At 37.6% G+C, this 21504-nt stretch overlaps 1 protein-coding gene across 1 annotated transcript in view; it reads right to left on the bottom strand.

The window, feature by feature from the left end:
- Positions 1 to 21504, bottom strand: part of LOC126174862 (heparanase-like) — a 331149-nt gene that overhangs the window by 151867 nt on the left and 157778 nt on the right. The window contains exons 4-5 of the mRNA XM_049921262.1: positions 14394 to 14625; positions 4436 to 4569 (exon numbers count right to left, since the gene is read on the bottom strand). Coding sequence (XP_049777219.1) covers positions 4436 to 4569; positions 14394 to 14625 — 366 coding nt within the window. The remainder of the gene's footprint in view (positions 1 to 4435; positions 4570 to 14393; positions 14626 to 21504) is intronic.

The raw sequence follows: 21504 nt of genomic DNA, 5'->3' as shown, positions 1-21504 counted from the left end.
ATATGTACAGAAAAGAGCCATGAATTTTTTTAATGAACTTAAAATCCTCCTCATCCAGTGTGCAACATATATTCTCCCCTGTGTGTTTCACAAAGGAAAAAGGCCCCTTTCAGACCTAGTAGTCTGTATCATAGTCATGACACTAGAAGAAAAGATGACATCTACTGAGAGCATACAAACCTTAGTACGACACAGAAGAGGGTCCATTTGAGTGATAAAGATTTTTATCAACCTCCATTCACAAATTAATGTTTAGTGGATGGTGAGCTCTTCAAGTTAATGCAGTTCCTATTGCAAAGATCACTTTACACTGTAGAAGAGTTCGAGGAATACAATATATAACATCCATGTACCTGTAACACTCAGATACATTCCCAGATTCATATGTGGGTGACTGTTTATTTACTGTTGTAAATAATTTAAATATTTTTCTTTTTCTACAACAGAACCTATGCTGAAGGTACCTTAATATGAAATTGATAACTACTGTTTACACAATACTGCAGAATGTAACCACAATAAACTTGTAAAATAGACACTTATTAGTGATGAAGTCACAATGTGGATCACCAAACAAAAAACTAAATAAAACAAAACCAGTAATAAAAGGTGAATTAAACTGCATCATGACAATGTCATGGTAAAGTGTATAATTAATTCCAGTGACCCTTTCCAACCCTGAAAGTCTCAAGGCTATGGAGCATATGGTTTCATTTTTAATTGCCACACTTGTACATTTGATTAGATTAGATTAGATTTACTTTCATTCCAATTGATCCGTAGTGAGGAGGTCTTCCAGGATGTGGAACATGTCAGAAAAACAACAATACATGACAAATATTTACAACTAAAACAAATAAGCTAATGTACCATTCCACAGGTCCCAAGTGGAATGATCATCATTTTTTAATGAACACTAAGAGCCATTTTACAAATACTAATGCTCTGAATTTAAAATAAAAAAGTTTTTTATTTATTTATAAGGTAATAAACATGTAATACAACTACTGTAATACTTATTTACAATGAACACATTACTGCACTGAAATGGTGCAGAAGTTAGATTATACTTACACACACACACACACACACACACACACACACACAAATTTTCAATGAACACATTACTGCACTGAAATTGTGCAGAAGTTATGTTGTACATATATACAAATCAGTTGGTTTTACTAAGAAATTCATCAATGGAGTAGAAGGAGTTGGCCACCAATAAATCCTTTAGGCTTCTCTTAAACTGAATTTCATTGGTTGTTAAGCTTTTTATGGCTGCTGGCAAGTTATTGAAAATGTGTGTTCCTGAATAATGCACACCTTTTTGTACAAGACTAAGTGACTTTAAATCCTTGTGAAGATTATTCTTATTTCTAGTATTGATTCCATGAATTGAGCTGTTGGTTTGAAAAAGTGATATATTTTTAATGACAAATTTCATTAAGGAATAAATATATTGGGAAGCAGTAGTTAGTATCCCTAGTTCCCTAAACAGGCTTCTGCACGATGTTCTTGAGTTCGCACCACATATAACTCTTACTGCACATTTTGTGCCCGAAAAACTTTAGCTTGGCTTGATGAATTACCCCAAAAAATAATCCCATATGACATTATGGAATGAAAGTAAGCATAGTATGGCAGCTTTTTCATTTTTATATTCCCTATGTCTGACAAAATTCGCATTGCAAACAGAGATTTGTTAAGACGCTTCAGCAGTTCTGTGGTGTGCTCCTCCCAGTTGAATTTATTATCAAGCTGTAATCCCAAGAATTTAACACTGTCCACTTCTTCTATCTTCTTGTCATTTTATGTTAGACATATACTCTTGGGACACCCCTTACAAGTTCTGAACTGCATGTAGTGTGTTTTTTCAAAGTTTAGTGACAAAGAATTGGCTAGCAACCAGTGATTAATGTCCACAAATATTTTATTGGCTGATGTTTCTAAGACTACACTTGATTTGCTATTTATTGCAATGTTTGTATCATCGGCAAACAAAACAAACTTGGCATCTGGTAATGTTACAGATGAAAGATCATTGATATACACAAGAAAAAGTAAGGGCCCCAAAATGGAACCTCGTGGGACCCCACATGTAATTAGTTCCCAGTTGGATGATGCCTGATAGCTTGATACATGTTTCTTTCCTAATAACACCCTTTGTTTCCTGCCAGAGATATACGATTTGAACCATTTTGCAGCATTTCCTGTTACACTATATTATTCTAGTTTACTTAAAGGGATATTGTGATTAACACAGTCAAATGCCCTTGACAGATCACAAAATATACCAGTTGCCTGCAATTTTTTGTCTAATGAATTAAGCACATTTTCACTGTAAGTGTAGATAGCCTTCTCAATATCAGAACCTTTTAGAAATCCAAACTGTGTGTTTGACAGCATGTTATTTGAGATAAGATGGTTATAAAGACGACTGTACATTACTTTTTCGAAAATTTTTGAGAATGCTGGCAACAGTGAAATTGGACGGAAATTTGATGCTATTTCTTTATCTCCCTTCTTAAACAGTGGCTTAACCTTAACATATTTCAACCATTCAGGACATATTCCACTGATAAACAACTGCTTACACAGATAGCTTAATATGTTACTTAGCTCAGAATCACATTCTTTAATTAACTTTGTTGATATTTCATCGTACCCACTAGATGTTTTTGATTTTAAAGATTTTATGATGGACATTATTTTTGCTGGGGTAGTGAGGGTCAAATTCATATTATGGAAGTTACTTGAAATGTCTGGTCGAAGGTAATCCATAGCAGCATCTACCGAACCTGACAACCCCATCTTTTCAGTAACAGTTATAAAATGTTTGTTAAAAAGTTCTGCAGCACTTTACACATCTGTCACCAATGTATCATTTACTCTTAATGCTATTTGTTCCTCTTCACGTCTGGTTCTACCGGTCTCCTCCTTCACTATATCCAGTATTGTCTTTATTTTGTTATCTGATATGACTATCTTTTCCTTGTAATATATTTGCTTTGACATCTGTATTACAGTCTTTAATATTTTGCAGTGTTTCTTATAATGTGCTATATCATCAACATTGGAAATGTTTCGGATTGACAGATACAATTTTCTTTTTGTTTTACAAGATACCCCTATTCCTCGAGTAATCCACGGCTTCTTTGTAGACTTTGCTCTAACCTTGGTAAGTTTTGGGGGAAAGCGGTGTTCGAATAAGGTAAGCACTTTTTTAGCAAAAGTATTATAATTCTCATTAATGCCATGAGCACTGTAAACATCAGTCCAGTGAATGTCTCTGAGGAGTGTCCTAAAATAATCAATTTTTGGCTTACTGATTACCCTCTTGAGCTCAGATTTAACAGATTTTATATCCTGTTCAGTATTAACATTTAACAGAAGGAACTGCATGTCATGGTCTGAGAGGCCATTGACTATTGGTTTTGTAATATAATTTTGTTCATTGGACTTTTCTATAAAGATATTATCAATGGCTGTTTGTGAGCAAGTGACTATCCTAGTGGGGAACTTTACAGAGGGAATTTAGTTGAATGATAGTGTTACTAACTCAAATAAGTTCTTATTGGGAGCGTCTTTAAGGAAATCTACATCGAAATCACCAGCAACCACTATTTCTTTGTTTTTGGTTGTTAAATGGGCCAGTACAGCTTCAAGGTGGTTTACAAACAGATTAAAGTTACCAGCAGGTGCTCGATATACACTTAATATTATGAAGGATTTTTTGTGAAATTCTAATTCTGTTGCACATGCTTCCATATGCTGTTCTAGGCAAAATTTATGAATGTCTATGTTCTTAAATTTATGACAGTTCCTGATGAATGTGGCAACTCCTTTCTCCATGTCTGCTCTACAAAAGTGAGATGCTAACCTAAACCCTGTAACACTTAGAAGTTGTATACCAGTGGTCACATGATGTTCAGAGAGGCAGATTATGTCAGCTGGGTTTGAAGACTAATTCATCTATGCAGATAGTTAATTCATTAATTTTATTTCTCAGTCCTCAAATATTTTGATTGTATTAAAATCTCCTGTACTTCTCTGATTGTACTGGAGAGCTATAATACCATTCTCAAAAATAGGATATTTTAAAGCTCCCACTTTTTAAGTGGCTCATATGAGTTTATTATTTTAGTATCACATTTTTCTTCAGTACCTATCTAATTAATTCATTATTTTTGTGCTGTATCTCAGTTATCTGTAAGTTATTTGTCTTAGATGCTTAGAAAGAGAGATTACGTTCCAGAAATCCCTGTAACAAAATACTATTATAGTACACCTGTGATCTCTGGTGACAGACTGCACTTTCTCCTGCCAAGTGAAAAGTGTTTATTTCCCCTTTAGACTTACAGCAGCAGCAAACTTTTTTATCCAATGTATCAATATAACTAATTTGTAAAAGTATGCTGTCTGGTTTACTTACTTAACCATAGTGGTAAACTATTGTCCACAGTATGTACAGCCAATTTCATTACATTGATTTCATCCTCAAGTTGATCTAGCACACTTGTGTTAAGAAAGTCGCTCAGCTTTGCAGTTCTACCATTCACATAATACCTAAATGATGAAACATACAATTACAAATACGTATGCGTCATTAACATAACTAATTTATTTTGAAGATGATAAAAAAAAGACAATAAATGACTCTTCAAAAATAATCATTCACTGTTATACTTATTTAAGAGAGACAGGGCTACATGACTATAATTACAACTTTTTAAAAGAAATCCAGTTAGATACAAGTGGTACTATTCCATTTTCCTGTTTACACTTGAGGAACATAATTACTGAAGCTTTGTGTACTGCCCAGCTCTTTTACTGTTCGTTTCCCAAGAGCAGTATTTAAATTATTTCTGTTAACCTCTTATTTTAAGGTACTACTATCCTCTGAAGATCCTTTTATATGTAACACGCAGACAAGCCCACAAAAGTTTTATCTTTCCATATAAAAAGTCACATGAAATCCTCTGGCAGGCAGTTTGAGCAATGTTACTATAACTATAGTTGTTTTCTTAGAAAGATCAACTGTCTGGATGTTGTCAGTTGTGTGTTTATATCCTTTTGCATTCCAAAGGAAAAAAGGAAAGTAAGTCAGGGCTTAATGTTCAGATCACAAAGAGATTGATGCAGATGGAGCACAAGTTCGTATTGGGGGTCATTTTCTTCAAAATACCTCATTAAGTGAGCTCAGAATATGTTCTAAGATTGTACAACAAATCTATGTCAAGGATATTGGACAGTAGTTTTGTGGATCACTTCTACTATCCCCTCTTGTAAATGGGAGTGACCTTTACTTTCTTCCAACTACAGGGAACGGTTTTCTATTCCAAGGATCTATGATAGATTATAGTTACAAGGAGGCTAACTCAACCACAAACACAATATAGAATCTGGCATATATTCCATTGGGCCCTAGAGCTTTTTTAAATTTCAGTTGTTTCTCAATGCCAATGACACAAATATCTATTACATTCATCTTTTCAGTGGTATGATGATTAAACTGGGGCAATTCTCCTGTTTTCCTTTGTAAAGGAACATTTGAGAATGAAGTTAAACATTTCAGCTTTATCTTCGAACTCTTTCATTTGGTCCATGTTTGCATGGAAAAACAACAATATCAGAAATTGAGATTGTCTTGATGCAAAAAACCTTGTTATTTGTTTGCTTACTTATTTTCCCAAACTAGTTTCGCAACTGCAACCCCAAGTGTATATTGCTGACATACTAAGTTCACCTTTTTTAGTATCCGTTTACTAACAGGTGCTCATAACAGTTGCAGATGACATGATGTACGCTGAGAAAAAATGGCAACAGAAAAAAGCACAGGAAATATGCCACAAACAGCGAGAATAATTGTTAGAAATGTGCCATAACATATAATAAATAAAGTAGTGTGAAAGTATCCATAGAAAACTATATTTCAAAAAATGAACAGTAAAAATGTAATAATGTGTTACTGTGTTTGTATAACTATGCTATTTTTCTGCATGTTTTGGATTAAAAAAGAAAAGAAAAGAAAAGAAAAAAAAACAAAAACACTAACAATGGTGATATTTGGTTACTGAAACTAGTTTGGGAAATATAATAAACAAACAAATAACAAGGTGTTTTGCATCAAGGCAGACTCAGTTTCAGATATTGTTGTATTTCAGCTTTTGCTTTGCAACATTCAGCTTTAGTTCCTGTCTCATTCACAGATGATGGGACAGCAACTCTGGTGCCACCAACAGCCTTTACATGCAACCAGAATTTATTTGCATTTTGCAAAAGATCATTTGACAATATTCTGCTAAAGCAGTTATTCAGGGCTGTATACATTGCTCTGTTGATGGCCAAAAGTGTTTCATTTAACATCTCTCTATCTATATCGCTATGCTTTGTTTACTCCTGTTATGCAGTAGTCTCTGTTTCTCCTTTCCACTATGAACTGTTCTAATGGGTACATAATTATTCAGTGCATGTTCAACTATTGCTTTAAACTCTATCCATAGTTCCTCTACATGCTCCTCTCTATGCTAAAAGTTTCAAGTTCCTCATTGAGATATGACATTACCGCTTCTTTATCTAGTTTACTGAATGTATATCTCTTTCTAATTGTTTTAGTTTTCTGTTATACTTTGGTAATCATTGTTGCCAAACTGTGACTGTAGGTCAACTCTTAGTTTGTAGTAGCGGATATCTCATGTACCACTGTCACTTCTCCCATTTTCTGTTCCAATCAGCAATAGTGTGTCAGAATAATACCTGTTGGAAGCCTCCATGTGAGTTCGAATCTGTCTAATTTAACCAATTTTTCCTCAGATATATGTAGCAGGACGCAATAAGTTGGTTGACACTTCCAGGAACACACATATTTGTAATTTTAACAGTAAACCACAGCCATACACAATGCCTCTCTTGCAGCATATGCCACAAGAGTTGTATGAGCCTCTCTTTCATGCTTTTGATCTTACTAACCAGACCTGTTCTGTGAAATGTTCTGATCTTCTCTACCAGTTCTGCTTCATAATGGTCCCAGACAGAGGGACATTACTCTGTTATTGGACTAATGAGGGTTCTGTATGGTCCAAGTGGACTACACTTCTTGAGGATACTTTCAATTAATCTCACTCTGACAGGTGCCTTTCCTATCGGTAGTTGTATGTGGTTGTTTCACTTTAAATTGCTCGGTACACATACTTCCATATATTTAATACATGTGACTTTTTCCAGTTATAGTTTGATGCTTCCCGATGTTATTCAATCTGTATATTGAGCAAGCAGTAAAGGAAACAAAAGAAAAATTCGGAGTAAGTATTAAAATCCATGGAGAAGAAATAAAAACTTTGAGGTTCGCCGATGACATTGTAATTCTGTCAGAGACAGCAAAGGACTTGGAAGAGCAGTTGAACGGAATGGACAGTGTCTTGAAAGGAGGATATAAGATGAACATCAACAAAAGCAAAACGAGGATAATGGAATGTAGTCAAATTAAGTCGGGTGATGCTGAGGGAATTAGATTAGGAAATGAGACACTTAAAGTAGTAAAGGAGTTTTGCTATTTGGGGAGCAAAATAACTGATGATGGTCAAAGTAGAGAGGATATAAAATGTAGACTGGCAATGGCAAGGAAAGCGTTTCTGAAGAAGAGAAATTTGTTAACATCAAGTATAGATTTAAGTGTCAGGAAGTCGTTTCTGAAAGTATTTGTATGGAGTATAGCCATATATGGAAGTGAAACATGGACGATAAATAGTTTGGACAAGAAGAGAATAGAAGCTTTCAAAATGTGGTGCTACAGAAGAATGCTGAAGATTAGATGGGTAGATCACATAACTAATGAGGAAGTATTGAATAGGATTGGAGAGAAGAGAAGTTTGTGGCACAACTTGACCAGAAGAAGGGATCGGTTGGTAGGACATGTTCTGAGGCATCAAGGGATCACCAATTTAGTATTGGAGGGCAGCGTGGAGGGTAAAAATCGTAGAGGGAGACCAAGAGATGAATACACTAAGCAGATTCAAAAGGATGTAGGTTGCAGTAAGTACTGGGAGATGATGAAGCTTGCACAGGATAGGGTAGCATGGACAGCTGCATCAAACCAGTCTCAGGACTGAAGACCACAACAACAACAGTTTGGCAAATGTGAAATCTAACAGTAACAGGAATCTCTCCCTATTTTTGCACAATGCATTGCATTTGTTTATGTTTTAGAGTCAGCTGCTAATTCCTGCACCAAGTAATGATCTTCTGATGTGTACCTGCTTCTCTATGTACAACTGATTATCTGTCAACAATCTCCAATCTCAAGGAGCTTTGACAATATCCACTAGGTCATGTATATCATTTCCTGCCGCTATGTGATGTTCAGCTGAGTGAGAATCAATCTTTATCCTCCTTTCAAATGTCAGTCCAGTGTCTTATCTACTGTACACAATCACCCAGCTTGTATGTAGAGAATGATTAAAGAGCTCAGTTGTTGGACCTGACAGCTCAGTTTACTGATTGGATTCCTATATTCAACAAGGAAAATACTACAGTTCCAACAGCTAAAAATCACATAAAACTGATTTTAAAATACACAAATGTGTCTTTCCTACAACACACCGAAATCATTTATCTATAAAACTCTGCATTTGTGTGAAATCAATATTTAAAGGTTAACAATTTTACAGACTACTGAAGCACAAGTTGCTGAGGAAACAATATTTTGCATTATATGATAATAACTAGGATGTTCACAAGTGATGCAAAGTGATGTACTATTTGGCAAAAGCCATAACTTTTGTTTGAAACAAAATATGTTAACACATGCAATACTTAAAAGACACATGTACCCCAAACTATAAGTTCATGCATTATGTGAGCACTTCCTTTATTTGTCCCTCTACACTACAAGCTATTCCATTATGCTGTGTTTAAATCTCTTAAACGACACTCAACATATTCACTTCGATGTGAATAAGAGAAGAATGTATGAACAGACAACTACTATTTAGAAAATATGACTATGTAATAGGTGAGTTAACATAGGCTATATGATTTCAAGCACATGCTTAGCCAGATGACTCTTGTGAATCTGCTAGTCATAACTATCTGTTACACAGCATTGTTTCATCAGTGACTTCTGTACACTAGTTAACCTTCAAACATTAATTGCATGCAAATGAAGTGTCTTAAGATAAATGACCTAGAGAGACAGTAGAACAGGCATCTTTGTACATTAAAATTATTTTTGTTCAGTTTTAGCCAAGTTAATATCCTAGAAACTTTCAATGCGACTATCAATCCACTTGCATAACATGATGATATGTACTGCTAATAAATAACAAAAGGAATAAAGGTAACCATTCACTATATAGTCAAAGCATTAAATGGTCAGCAAGTGCATAAATGAGACTGAAAATACTGCTGAGCTTAGGGAAATGTCTTCCTTCAGAATCTATTAACACAAAATAATCACAAGTACAGTGTCCCAACTGAAATTTTTATGAGCCATGTGTTTCTAGCACAAGCTGAAGTTAGTGATAACTATTCCAAACTATGAAGATTTGTTTCTAATTCAGGCATGCCATGGGAAAAATAAGAGAGAAAGAAAGGAAGACTGTCGCGAAACTCCAGCAAAATAAGCATAACAGTAAGAATGATCAGAAAACAGTTGATCTTGATTAACACCAATGTGGCGTCGATAGGTCACATCGGCCATGTAAAGCGTGATCTTTGAACTCTAACTGCTCTGACGAGCTGCCATGTTAATGTTGCAGTCAGCCTCTGTACCTTGTACAGTGTACACGTGTATCTTTCTTTCTGCTGAAATATATGTATGTATAGACATTATGGGAACAGTTTCTTGCGTATACATTTATCCGTATTCCTGTTTCCCATAATACTGAGCCCGAAGTTTCAATGTTTTCTGCAACTTCCGCACCGGTCGTGTGGAATCAATAGGTTTTATGTTCGATGCCATGGCTGCCTCACCCAACATTCTATAAGAGGATTTGGAGGCTCAGCTACTACTACCAGGCCACTCCAATCCCCTGCCAATGGTTGTTTCGCTGCAAATGGACAGTGATTCATGATCTCCAATGAAGTTAACCTCAAACTTTGCAGCTCTACAACGGCTGAGTGTTACACCATTACCTCAAATGGTTCAAATGGCTCTGAGCACTTTGGGACTTAACATCTATGGTCATCAGTCCCCTAGAACTTAGAACTACTTAAACCTAACTAACCTAAGGACATCACACACATCCATGCCCGAGGCAGGATTCGAACCTGCGACCGTAGCAGTCGCGTGGCTCCGGACTGCGCCTAGAACCGCTAGACCACCGCGGCCGGCACCATTACCTCAAACAATGGACTCAGTTTTCGTGTCGCCGGACTGTGCACGCCACCATGTTAAAGGTGAAGTGGACGATTTCCAGAATCTTGTAATGATCAATTGCTTGTGTAGTGTTCAAAAGGACCCAATATCGCACACGTGCTTTGATCCTCTACGCGCCGCAATGTTGGTTACAGTAGTGCTCTGTGCAATGCCGCCCTTTGTGCAAAATGCACATGCGGTCGACTGCTATCAAGCTATGCCAGTTTTGCCTTCTTCACAATTTAATAACGGACATTTTTATACATCAAGTTCAATAGGCTCAACCACCAGATCTGTCACCCAGTTTCTCGACCACGTGGGTTCGAGAACACCCGACGGCGCTTCGCAATCCAGGAACCTTGTACCACGACAATGTGTCCGCCAGCAGGTTTCACCAGTGATTTATAGTCCTACGATATGGAGTGCATCTCTGATGTGTACAGAAAACTCTCACTGTTGCCACACCAAGTACCAAACCTCCCCCCCCCCCCCCCCCCCCCCACTCGCTCCTTCCACAGTACCGTCTGCACCTGTCGTGCTGGCCTTCTGCATCATTTCTGAGGTGGACAAGTTAAGTACCGTGCCTATAACCTCTGGTTCAATTTATGGGCCTACCTCAGGTGGCACTTACGCATTCGTTCCCATGGTACCGACCATGCCTGCTGCGTCTCACTTCCGTGACTCATCAGGGACATTGTAAACCAGCTGTTGTTTGGGACGTGTTTGCTAGTAACACGCCCACGCCAGTAGTGCCGGGTTACAGGACAGCCTATTCTATCACGGGACAGCAGGCCTTCCACCAAGATACACCGAAGCCAGCCTTGTCCCCGGCCCCCTGATTGTCTGCCGAAGGAAGCTACCTCCTTTATACGAGAACAACCCTATTTCATGGTTCGCGCTTGTGGAGCACCTTTTTGAGTTCCATCAGGTGACTGATGACAACTCTAAATTTCTATGTCTCGTCATGCACCTCCATGATCACTCAGATTTAATTTGTGACCTCCTCCTTTCACCACCGCCACTGCCAAAATTAGAGTTTGCCGAGAACACCATATTGGACTGACTCGCTTGTGGAGCACCTTTTTGAGTTACATCAGGTGACTGATGACAACTCTAAATTTCTATGTCTCGTCATGCACCTCCATGATCACTCAGATTTAATTTGTGACCTCCTCCTTTCACCACCGCCACTGCCAAAATTAGAGTTTGCCGAGAACACCATATTGGACTGACTCGCCAGCTCGCCACAGGAATTAATAATCAACATACAGTACGAGGAACAACTGCGGGCCGCACTCCGTCACAACTCTGGTGCCACCTTTGGCTACTTGTGAGTGAACACACAATGCCGGACATTACCCTGTGGGCGGTACAGTCTGCCAAGTTACCTACCAATCTGCAGACACCCCTGCTACCGCACTCTTTCGATTCTATCGGCTCTTGCCTTCGCATCGCAGATCAGCTGTATGCACTACTGCGATGAAAACAACCAGCACACCTCTCACCGCTGGTTGGCACTACGCTGCCTGTTTACCGACCGTCTGCGGGCAGAGCAGGGCTCGTTCTGCCTCCACACCATCTACACCACCGGGCAGTATTCATTCGCTCTCTCCTCTTTCTGAGCACTTCAGAATCACACACGCACCATATGTCCTGGTTTACATTCTGGAACAGATCAATGAGGGCAAACCACCTACATTGTCACAATCACCACCACCGCCACATCCGGCTCATCCGTACTGTTGGTACCACAAGATTTTCGGGGATGAGGCCAAGAAGTGCAGATTACCTTGCCAGCACCCAAACGGCAACCACAGGATCTAAAAGACATTGAGTCCTGCAGGGAACTTCACAGGTGTCCCCAAACATTGCACTCCGGCCACTCGTCCTCTCAGCTGAGTGGTCATTTATATGTGACTGACATTTTGTTGCGGCTTGTTTTCCTAGTCAACACAGGCACTGACGTATCTATCATACCCACATCAGTGGCTCCTCATGTTTTTTTACCAACGAAATCGCTTCTACGCGTTCTCAATGAATCAACATTACAAACTGTCACTCTGCTAAAATTATGGTGCATCTATCTCCTTCTCTACGTTTCCTGTAGACTTTTTACATCGCCGACGTTGATGAACCAATCGCCGACGTTGATGAACCAATTCTCGGTATCGATTTCTTGTCCCATTACAAACTATCTTTGAACATAGTCCAAGGTTCAGTGCTACACCACCCTTCTGACACTCAGATACTGTGCTCAGGCATTTATGCTCATCATTCTGTTTCCGTCGCGACATGTGATTTGGTTCAACAGTGCTCCACTCTCGCAGACAAAATTATGACCAGCGTCACTAATCTACTGTCAGAGACTGACACAGCAGTGCAAATCCGTCAGCAAAATGACGAGTTGCAACCTTTGCCTTTCATGGGCAAGTGCTCTACTGGAAACTGAAGCATTGTGTATAAGTGGTTGCTTCAGCATAACACTGTACCTCATCACACTATGCTCTTTTGTGAGAAAAACATTGTCTTGGTTCCATAGCTCAGTTAGCTCCAGACCTTAGGTTTTGTGACTTTCTTCTGTTCCCAAAACTGAAAACTCACCTGACAGAAAGTGATTTCTTTCATTTATTTATATTTCTTCCACTGGTTCTCTTTGTTAAAGATGCAATGTTATATAATATGGCATAGTTTATTCAGAGGATCATAAAGGGAAAAAAATCAAAATGAAAATAATGCACAGTGAAATGCCTAAATGGGAAAAAAATGTAAATGCTATTATTAACTTTTATACAGATGCAACATGCAGTTTTTGTTGATACCCATAATAAGTAATTGGTGTGATACATTCTACTGAAATGGTTACAGGAATATATCATACAAAAATAAAACACTTTTATTTATAAAAGTAAATTGTGGCCTAGGTACATGTGGACTATTCACCAGAACTCAGGACCATTTATTAATGGACAAATTAATTTGAATATTGTTGTATGGGTGCTAAGCACTTGGTATGCTCTGAGTGCCTAATTAAGAGTTATTCTGAAGAAGTAATTGATGAAATTCGTGCTATAATGATAGGAGACTATGCCATTAAGATTTATGTGATTGTTGAGATGATAAATATCTCATATGAATGGAACATAATATCAAGAATAAAGGTCAGCACACAAAGAAGCTGAGTGCACTAAACAAGTTGCAATTATAAACTGCAGATGAAAAATATAACAATAAATTGTGTAGAGACAAGTAATAATATGGAAGACAGTAGGTGCTGTTAAGTGAATGCAAACAAAACTGCAGTCGCAACAGTGGGTTGGCAATGATAAAAGTGTATGATGTAGGCAAAAACAATTTTGTTGGGAGGGAAAGTGACAGCAACTGTATTTTGGCCTCACAAGGTACCATCATGGTTCTCTATGGATAGTGTATCTGTGTGATAAAGTATGAAGGCAAGAAGTTGGTACACTGTTACTGTTTTCCAGTTTAAATCCTATCTTCCTCCTTGATTTGTATGTCACACTCTGCCTCCTCAATTTCATTACATCTAATAATCCACCATTACATTGCTATCATCAAGAACCAGCTGTCACCCTACCTACAAATCATTCTAATAAAGACATAGCATACAATTATATGTGATTTTGTGGTTTTACAAAGCACAAGGAAAGAAAAAATGTCCATCATGGTCTGTTACAAAGAACTGCAGGAAACTCAAATCACAGTGGCTAAATTAGGCTGAATCTTCTATACTTGAACATTCTTTTCTACTTCTCAGTTCATCTAGGCAATAAATTATAAATTTTGGAAGAATAAATAACAATAAGTAGTCTTGCAAACAAACATTTCTGTTGTGTCTTACAGTACATTCAACCAAAGTAACTGCAGGAACAATTTGCTTGAAGTGCTTGAACAATGTGACCTAAGCTAATGAGATATGTGAAAATTAATAAGGATTGATTTTGTTTACTCTGTAAGTGGAAACAAAATAACAGTTACCAAATCAAATATGATTTTCAGTTATTGAGATTGAACATACTGGTGAAATGTAGCAGCACGGACAGTACCATTAGCAGCCTTCAAGAACTTGTGCATAAAACTAGCAGATGGCAACTGAAGTAGTTTAGGTCTAGTTACATCTGGTCCCACTAAATTAGAGTTCTTGTAGCAGGAAGGAAATTCATCCAGCAATCGACGAAGTTCTTTAAAGTCCTTCCCAAGCTGTTTCGCTGATATGTTGACACCAAAAACATGTTTGAATGAATTTGGTTCTGTAAAATGAAATAAATAAGATTATTGTAAACTTTCCATATAAATGTATAACAGATAATTCTACACAAACTTATAAACTCCTCATGAGGGGCACTTTAAATTACTGTGGGGCACACTTATCATCATGATAGTCAAAATATGTACTGAATTATGTTGTATAGTGTCTCTTTTATTTTTGGAAAAATTAATTTTAACAGCTGCATCTAAACTTCTCAGATTTACTACAGCCACATGACGAACCACACTATCATTTGATCCACTGTTACCAGAAGAACATAATTGATGCATGCCCTGGAAATGATATTTGCCATTTTAAAATGAGAGCACAAAATCACTTGTTATTGTATTTGTACAATTTCTTGTCAACCAAGTTAATAAGCTGACATCTGTTTAAAAAGTTGAGCATTCTGACTACTGTTTCACAGTTTATTTATTCTCTTGTCACGTTTGTTGTAAATAATCTACTTCAGTTCAAAAGGAACAATACTGTGCACAATTACAATACCAGAAGAAAAAATGATAATCATTACCCCACACTATGGTTGTCTTTAGCGCAAAATGGGGTGTACAATGCTGCAATGACATTTTTGATCACATATCCAGTGAGGTCTGTCAACCAGAAAAATAAAATTTGACAACAAACTGAAGAAGTTTCTCCTCGACAACTCCGTTAGTATGATGGTACCCTATCAAGACAAGGACCCAACTCATGTAAAATATAAGACAAAAAATTTTGTGAATATATTATTTTATTCCATAGGATCAACTCTGTAAGTACTAAATGTACAGAAATATTGGTATAAATAATTGACAGTGCTGGGACTTCAGATCTTATAAGGGGACTGCCCTTTTGCCATTACCGATTACATCCAAATTTATGGTGTATGACAGGCTTGTCCAGAAAAAAAGTGACAGAAGTGGGAGCTCCAGATGATCAACTGTTTAGAAAAATATAGAATTTTTGACGTGGTTTAGAAGAGGCATGAGCTATTTTTGTTCAAATAGTTTCCAGGCAGTGACTGCCGCAGGGAAAAAAGAATACACAACGGTAACCCGAGGGACATGGGGTTGAGCCCCTCTGGGGAAAGTTGTATTTTATTTTCAGTTTTGACATTTTTTAACTGGCAAATAAACTGAAATAATGATCAACATACTGTATTTATTAATATTTTCATAAACGACATGAAAAGCAAAGGCAATGGATGATTTGGGATTGCAAATATATTTCCAATAAAGAATTATACTTACAGTATCCACAAGGGCTCTGCAAATAACTCTCCAAGAAGGGATTTTAATTAAAGCATCCAATCAAACACGTTAATCAAGAATTCTCACTTGCTGACGCCAAACTAAATACTCTTTAACATCACGTATAACAAAATATCTCCATTTGTATGTTCTCTTTCCAGATAGCCAGTACCAATCGACTAATAACTGAACACTGGACCATTGAGGGACAAAAGTAGTTCTTGTAAAATGACAAGATATAAACAAAGTAACCCACTCGTATACAGTGCTCTACGCTACACCCTTTCTGGAAAATTATTGCCAACATTTACATATGCCTGCAAGAGAGTAGTGGCTCTTTTGGACTGAGGATTCAAAATACCAAGGCCGTGTACATGGCAAAACACAGATTTATTATAAATGATTGAAGCAATTTCATAAATTCACTATAGCTACATTAATTGATACACTGTCATAAAACCCAACAATGAGATAGAAAACTCAATAAGTTTTGTACTGTACACTTCAGATTTCTGACACAAGAGCACAGCAGTGAGCAATTAGATAAGATGGTGACAGTTGCCAAGGAAACATGTTGTGCTTGAAATGTCTCCACATCAGTCTGTCGCAACAGTGCAATGACACTTCAGAATGAAGTTCAACAAAGATCCACTATCTGTCAACTCCATTCAGAATGCCTCTGCAAGTGTAAATCAACAAGTTGGCTTGCAGTGAGTGAAGGAACAGCTGACCACATGTTTTGCACATAGCCCACAGAAGTCAACGAAAACATCAAGCAGAGTGCTGAACACACCGCAAATGACCATTTGGAAGATCTTAGGGGTACGTCTGAAGCCTTGCCACTTGCAACAACTACAGGCTCTGACTACCAATGACAAAGTCATATACTTTGACTTTTCAGCACAGTTGCAAAAGCTTATGGAAAAGGATGGATTTTATGAGAAACTCATCTTCAGTGATGAAGCAACATTTCTTGTTATTGCCATAGTGAACACACGACATTTGGTTTTCACTAAAAAATGAATGTTTTGTGGAATCTTAATGTTTTGTGGAATCTTACAATTTAAAGTTTATGGTCCCTTTATTTTCTGCAAAGAGCATTACAGGACACACATATCTGGACATTTTGGAAAACTGGCTCATGCCATAACTGGAGGCTGACAGTGTGGACTTCATCTACCAAAAGAATGGTGCTCCACCTCAGTCCATTATGATGTTTATGAATTCTTAAACAGGAAACTGAGAAATTTATGCATTGGTCTTGGTGGGGTTGATGTCCAGTAATTCATGTCAAGGCCTCCATGCTCTCCCGACCTAACAACATGCAACTTTTTTGTGTTGTGTTATGTGAATGAGTCAGTGTTTGTGTGTTCTCTAGCAACAAACCTACAAGAACTGTGAGCTTGCATCAAACTGGTTTTAAGTAGATTGTTAGGGATAGGGACATGCTGCACCTAACGTGGGAAGAATTTGATTATTGACTTGATATCTGTAGAATCAGTAGGGGACACACAGGCAGCACTTGTAATTGATATAGCAAAAAAAAAAAAAAATTTAAGTTTTTCTATGTGTGTGCAAAGAAAGCTCTGTGACAATGTGCCAACTAACGCAGCTACAGCAAATCTGTGAGATTGTTTCAGTCATTTATAATAACCATGTATCGGAATTTGTCATTACTTCATTACATCTGCATCCACACGACTGCTCCACAATTCACAATTAAGTGCCTGGCAGAGGGTTAATCGAACCATCTTCAAGCAATTACTCTACTGTTCCACTCTCGAACAGCATGCAGGAAAAATGAACACTTAAATCTTTCTGTGTGACCTCTGATTTATTTTATTATGATGATCATTTCTCATTATGTAGGTGGGCAGCAACAAAATATTTTCATACTTTGAGGAAAAAGTTGATTCTTGAAATATCATGAGAAGATCCTGCCATAATGAAAAATGCCTTTATTTTAAAACTGCCACCCCAACTTGTCTATCATATCCATGGCACTCTCTCCCTTATTTAGTGATAATACAAAATGTGCTGCTCTCCTTTCGACTTTTTCGATGTCCTCTTGTCAGTCTTAACTGATGCAGATCCCACACTGAACACAGTAAAGAGTAGACCTGTTGCTTTTTCTAGGTGTTTTGCCAATAAATCACAGTCTTCGTCCCCCCCCCCCCCCCCCCCCTCAGTATTATCTATGTGATCATTCCAGTTTAAGTTAGTCATAGCTGTAATCCCTAAGTATTTAGCTGAATTAACAGCCTTTAGATTTGTGTGATCTATCATGTAACCGAAATTTAGTGGATTCCTTTTAGTACTCATGTGGATGACTTCACACTTTTCACTATTTAGAATCAATTGCTACTTTTTGCACCATACAGATATCTTTTATAAATCATTTTGCAATTGATTTTGATCATCTGATGAATTTACAAAATGATTAATGACAGTATCATTTGAAGAAAAAAAAAAAAAAGAAAAAAAAAAAAGAAAAGCAGGCTGCTCAGATCGGCTCCTAAATCTTTTATGTAGGTCAGGAACAGCACAGTGCCTTTAACATTTCCTTGGAGCATACCAAATATTGCTTCTCTTTTTTTCTATGACTTTCTGACAATTACTACGAACTGTGACCATTCTGACATGAAATTATGAATCCAGTCATGCAACTGAGACGATCCTCCATAGGCATGCAATTTGATTAGAAATCACTTGTAAGGAATAGTGTCAAAAGCATTCTGGAATCCTAAAAATATGGAATCAATTTGACTGTCAACAGTACTCATTACTTTGCGAAAATAAAGAGCTAATTGTGTATGACAGAATGACATTTTCTGAATCCATGTTGGTCATTTGTCAATAAGTCATCATCTTCAAGGTAATTCATAATGTTCGAGCACAGTATATGTTTCAAAATCCTACAGCAAATCGACGTTACCGAAACACGTCTGTAATTCAGTGGATTAATCCTACTCTTTTTCTTTGATATTGGTATGACTTGTGTAACTTTCCAGTCTTTAGATATGGATCTTTTGATGAGCAAGCAGTTGTATATGATTGCTAAGTAGGGAACTATTGTATCAACATACTCTGAAATGAACCTGACTGATATACAATCTAGGAAACTTACAACATCCTTATTCAAAAAATTTTTCACTCGTGTTATAAAGTGTACATGCAAGAGAAGAAATTCTTTCTGTTAATTGATTCATGAGGAGGACAATCAAGCCCAAAACTATGCAATGAGATTTTATAAGATGAAGACGGATTGCCATCATTATATCCAAAAGCACTCCATTAGTGCAACTCTGTGAAATGTTTGTTTTCATGGTAAGGTAAGGAATTTGATTAAAAAGTTTCAAAACTGCTCTTACCTCATCAGGAGAGAAAAAGAAATAACATCCAAAGAAGACTGCATCAAAATATAGTCCACTGTTCATCACCAATTATCCTTGCCAATATTTGGCAACTTGATGCATTATGCATGGTTTGATGCAAAACTGTGCAATGAGACAGAACCTTTTATGAATGTCAACCAAGTCTGGTTTCCTATAGAAACCTTAAAACAATCATGTAACTATAAAAATGTGTTGTCTGTAATGTGTACAAGATGCAAAGAAATTTACTGCTTCCCCTATTTTTATAATGGATATCACCTAAGTATGTGTAAATCATCAACTACAAAATAAGAAAAGCACTTCATTTTATATATGAACTTCTCATGTACACCTTAAATTCCCTCCTGGAAATTTATTTTTAATCCCAAATTTTCCTTTGCCCTTCCTTATCATGCATCTTATTTAGATATTAAATAATAAAATATATTGTGCATTAGTTTGGTTTATTTGCAGTGTTCATTTGGATTGTTTACTGAGAGGGACATGACCCCCATGACCCTCGGATTACCATTCTTACTCTTTCCTCTGCTTCATTGTTGCCTGGAAGCAAAACTAACATAAATGGCTCATGCCTCACCTGACCTGTGCCACAAATGTTATATTTTTCTAAATGCTTGGCCACTTGGAGCTCCCACTTCTGTTACTTCCATTTCCGACCAAGCCTTGGATACACCACCAAAAATCAGTGGTTATGAGTAGGTGCGGTCCCCTCGTTAGCTATTTGATGAAGGCAATCATTCATCATACAGTGTCACAATATAGTGGAGGCACAGAGCAGTAGATGGGCACTCAAGCAAGAACTGCAATATGGCAACTGAATTTGTGAATTTGTCACACATAGGCACCCTTCCCCCACCCCACCCCCCACCCCCACCCCCTCCCACTACCACACACAGTAACATTGTCATTGCACCATAGTACAAGTGTAATTGCGTTGATTGAAAGGTTGCAGTGTGTGGAGTGAATGAGATGAAAAAGAAGGGATAAGCTGGAAGGAGTGGTGAAAGGAAGGGATGGCTAAGGTTAAACAAGGGAGGGACAGCAAGAGAAGGTTATAGAAATACGGAATTAGGTTAATATTATCACTAATACAGGCTGGAGTGGAAACATCTTGCATTTAGTAATACACAGGTAGGACTAGAAGTGGGCTGGATAGAATACAAGGAGACAACTGTGAGAACAGTATGGATAAACATTCACAAACTCTTAGACCTGTAAGTTGAAAGTTGGAGGTGAAGGTGGAGGGGGTGCAAGAAAGAAAATGGAAAGAAACAAACAATGCTGAAGGTGGTGTACGAGGACCACTGGAGAGAAACACCAGGAGGATTAGGATCATGGATTTTAGGAAGTCAGTCTTCTGCCAGCTACACACTGCACCTTATCATGACACACATTAAATGTTTGTCTTCGGAAACAAAGAAGAAGTTGCGTTTGTTTTAAGGCTGTAAATGGCATGTCATTCCATTTTCAAGAGGTTTGTATCATTTGGCAGACATGTGTAAAAGGAAACTGAGCAGAGACTGAAGATGAGGAATTCATGTAAGATTCCTGGAGAGTAGTTTGGTTCCTGTGGGGAAGCATTGTGACTGCACTGAAGTATGAAGTAGGAGAGGCAGCTTCAACATGAGCTTTAGGTCAATTTTTGCCATAGGTGTTGGAGGCAACAAAAATTTCTAAATAAAGGAGAACAGATCTTTGACTATATGAGCAAAGTTGAATTTGTGTTTAGGGCTAAAGGTAAAGTCACTAGAAATGAATGATACTTCTGTAGGCTTAAAGTTCATGCAGAATTGGTTGAGAAAATGTTTTGGGTTTGTTTGGATTCATTAGTCTGTGTCACTATGAGAGTTTTTGAGAATGTGGTATAGGTTGACAGAGCAGGGTCTGTATGCTATTATGGGCTGAGTAGGGGGGGGGGGGGGGGGAGAGGCAGGTCTAACAGATGGAAAGACAGCAAGAGAAGATGTGAGTATGAGACCAGAAAACGCTCGTCCAGGTGCAAGCAAGGAAGATTCACTTTGCATATGGTAGCACATGAGGCAGGGACTGGAAAAGGTGGGGGAGGGGAAGGAAGGGTAAGAGCAGGAGGAGGAAGATGGGACAGAATAAATTAGAGGGGGGGGGGGGACCACTGTATGATGCAAATGAAGGAGGGTAGATCTTTGACAGATCAATTTGAATAGATGGCTGCAGGTGAAGTCAGCACCTAAAAAAATTACTATATATACACACACA

Source organism: Schistocerca cancellata, chromosome 3, assembly GCF_023864275.1.
Source record: "Schistocerca cancellata isolate TAMUIC-IGC-003103 chromosome 3, iqSchCanc2.1, whole genome shotgun sequence".
NCBI lineage: Eukaryota > Metazoa > Arthropoda > Insecta > Orthoptera > Acrididae > Schistocerca > Schistocerca cancellata.
The sequence above is the reverse complement of the archived record's forward strand: the minus strand, read 5'-3'. Positions and strand labels throughout refer to the sequence as shown.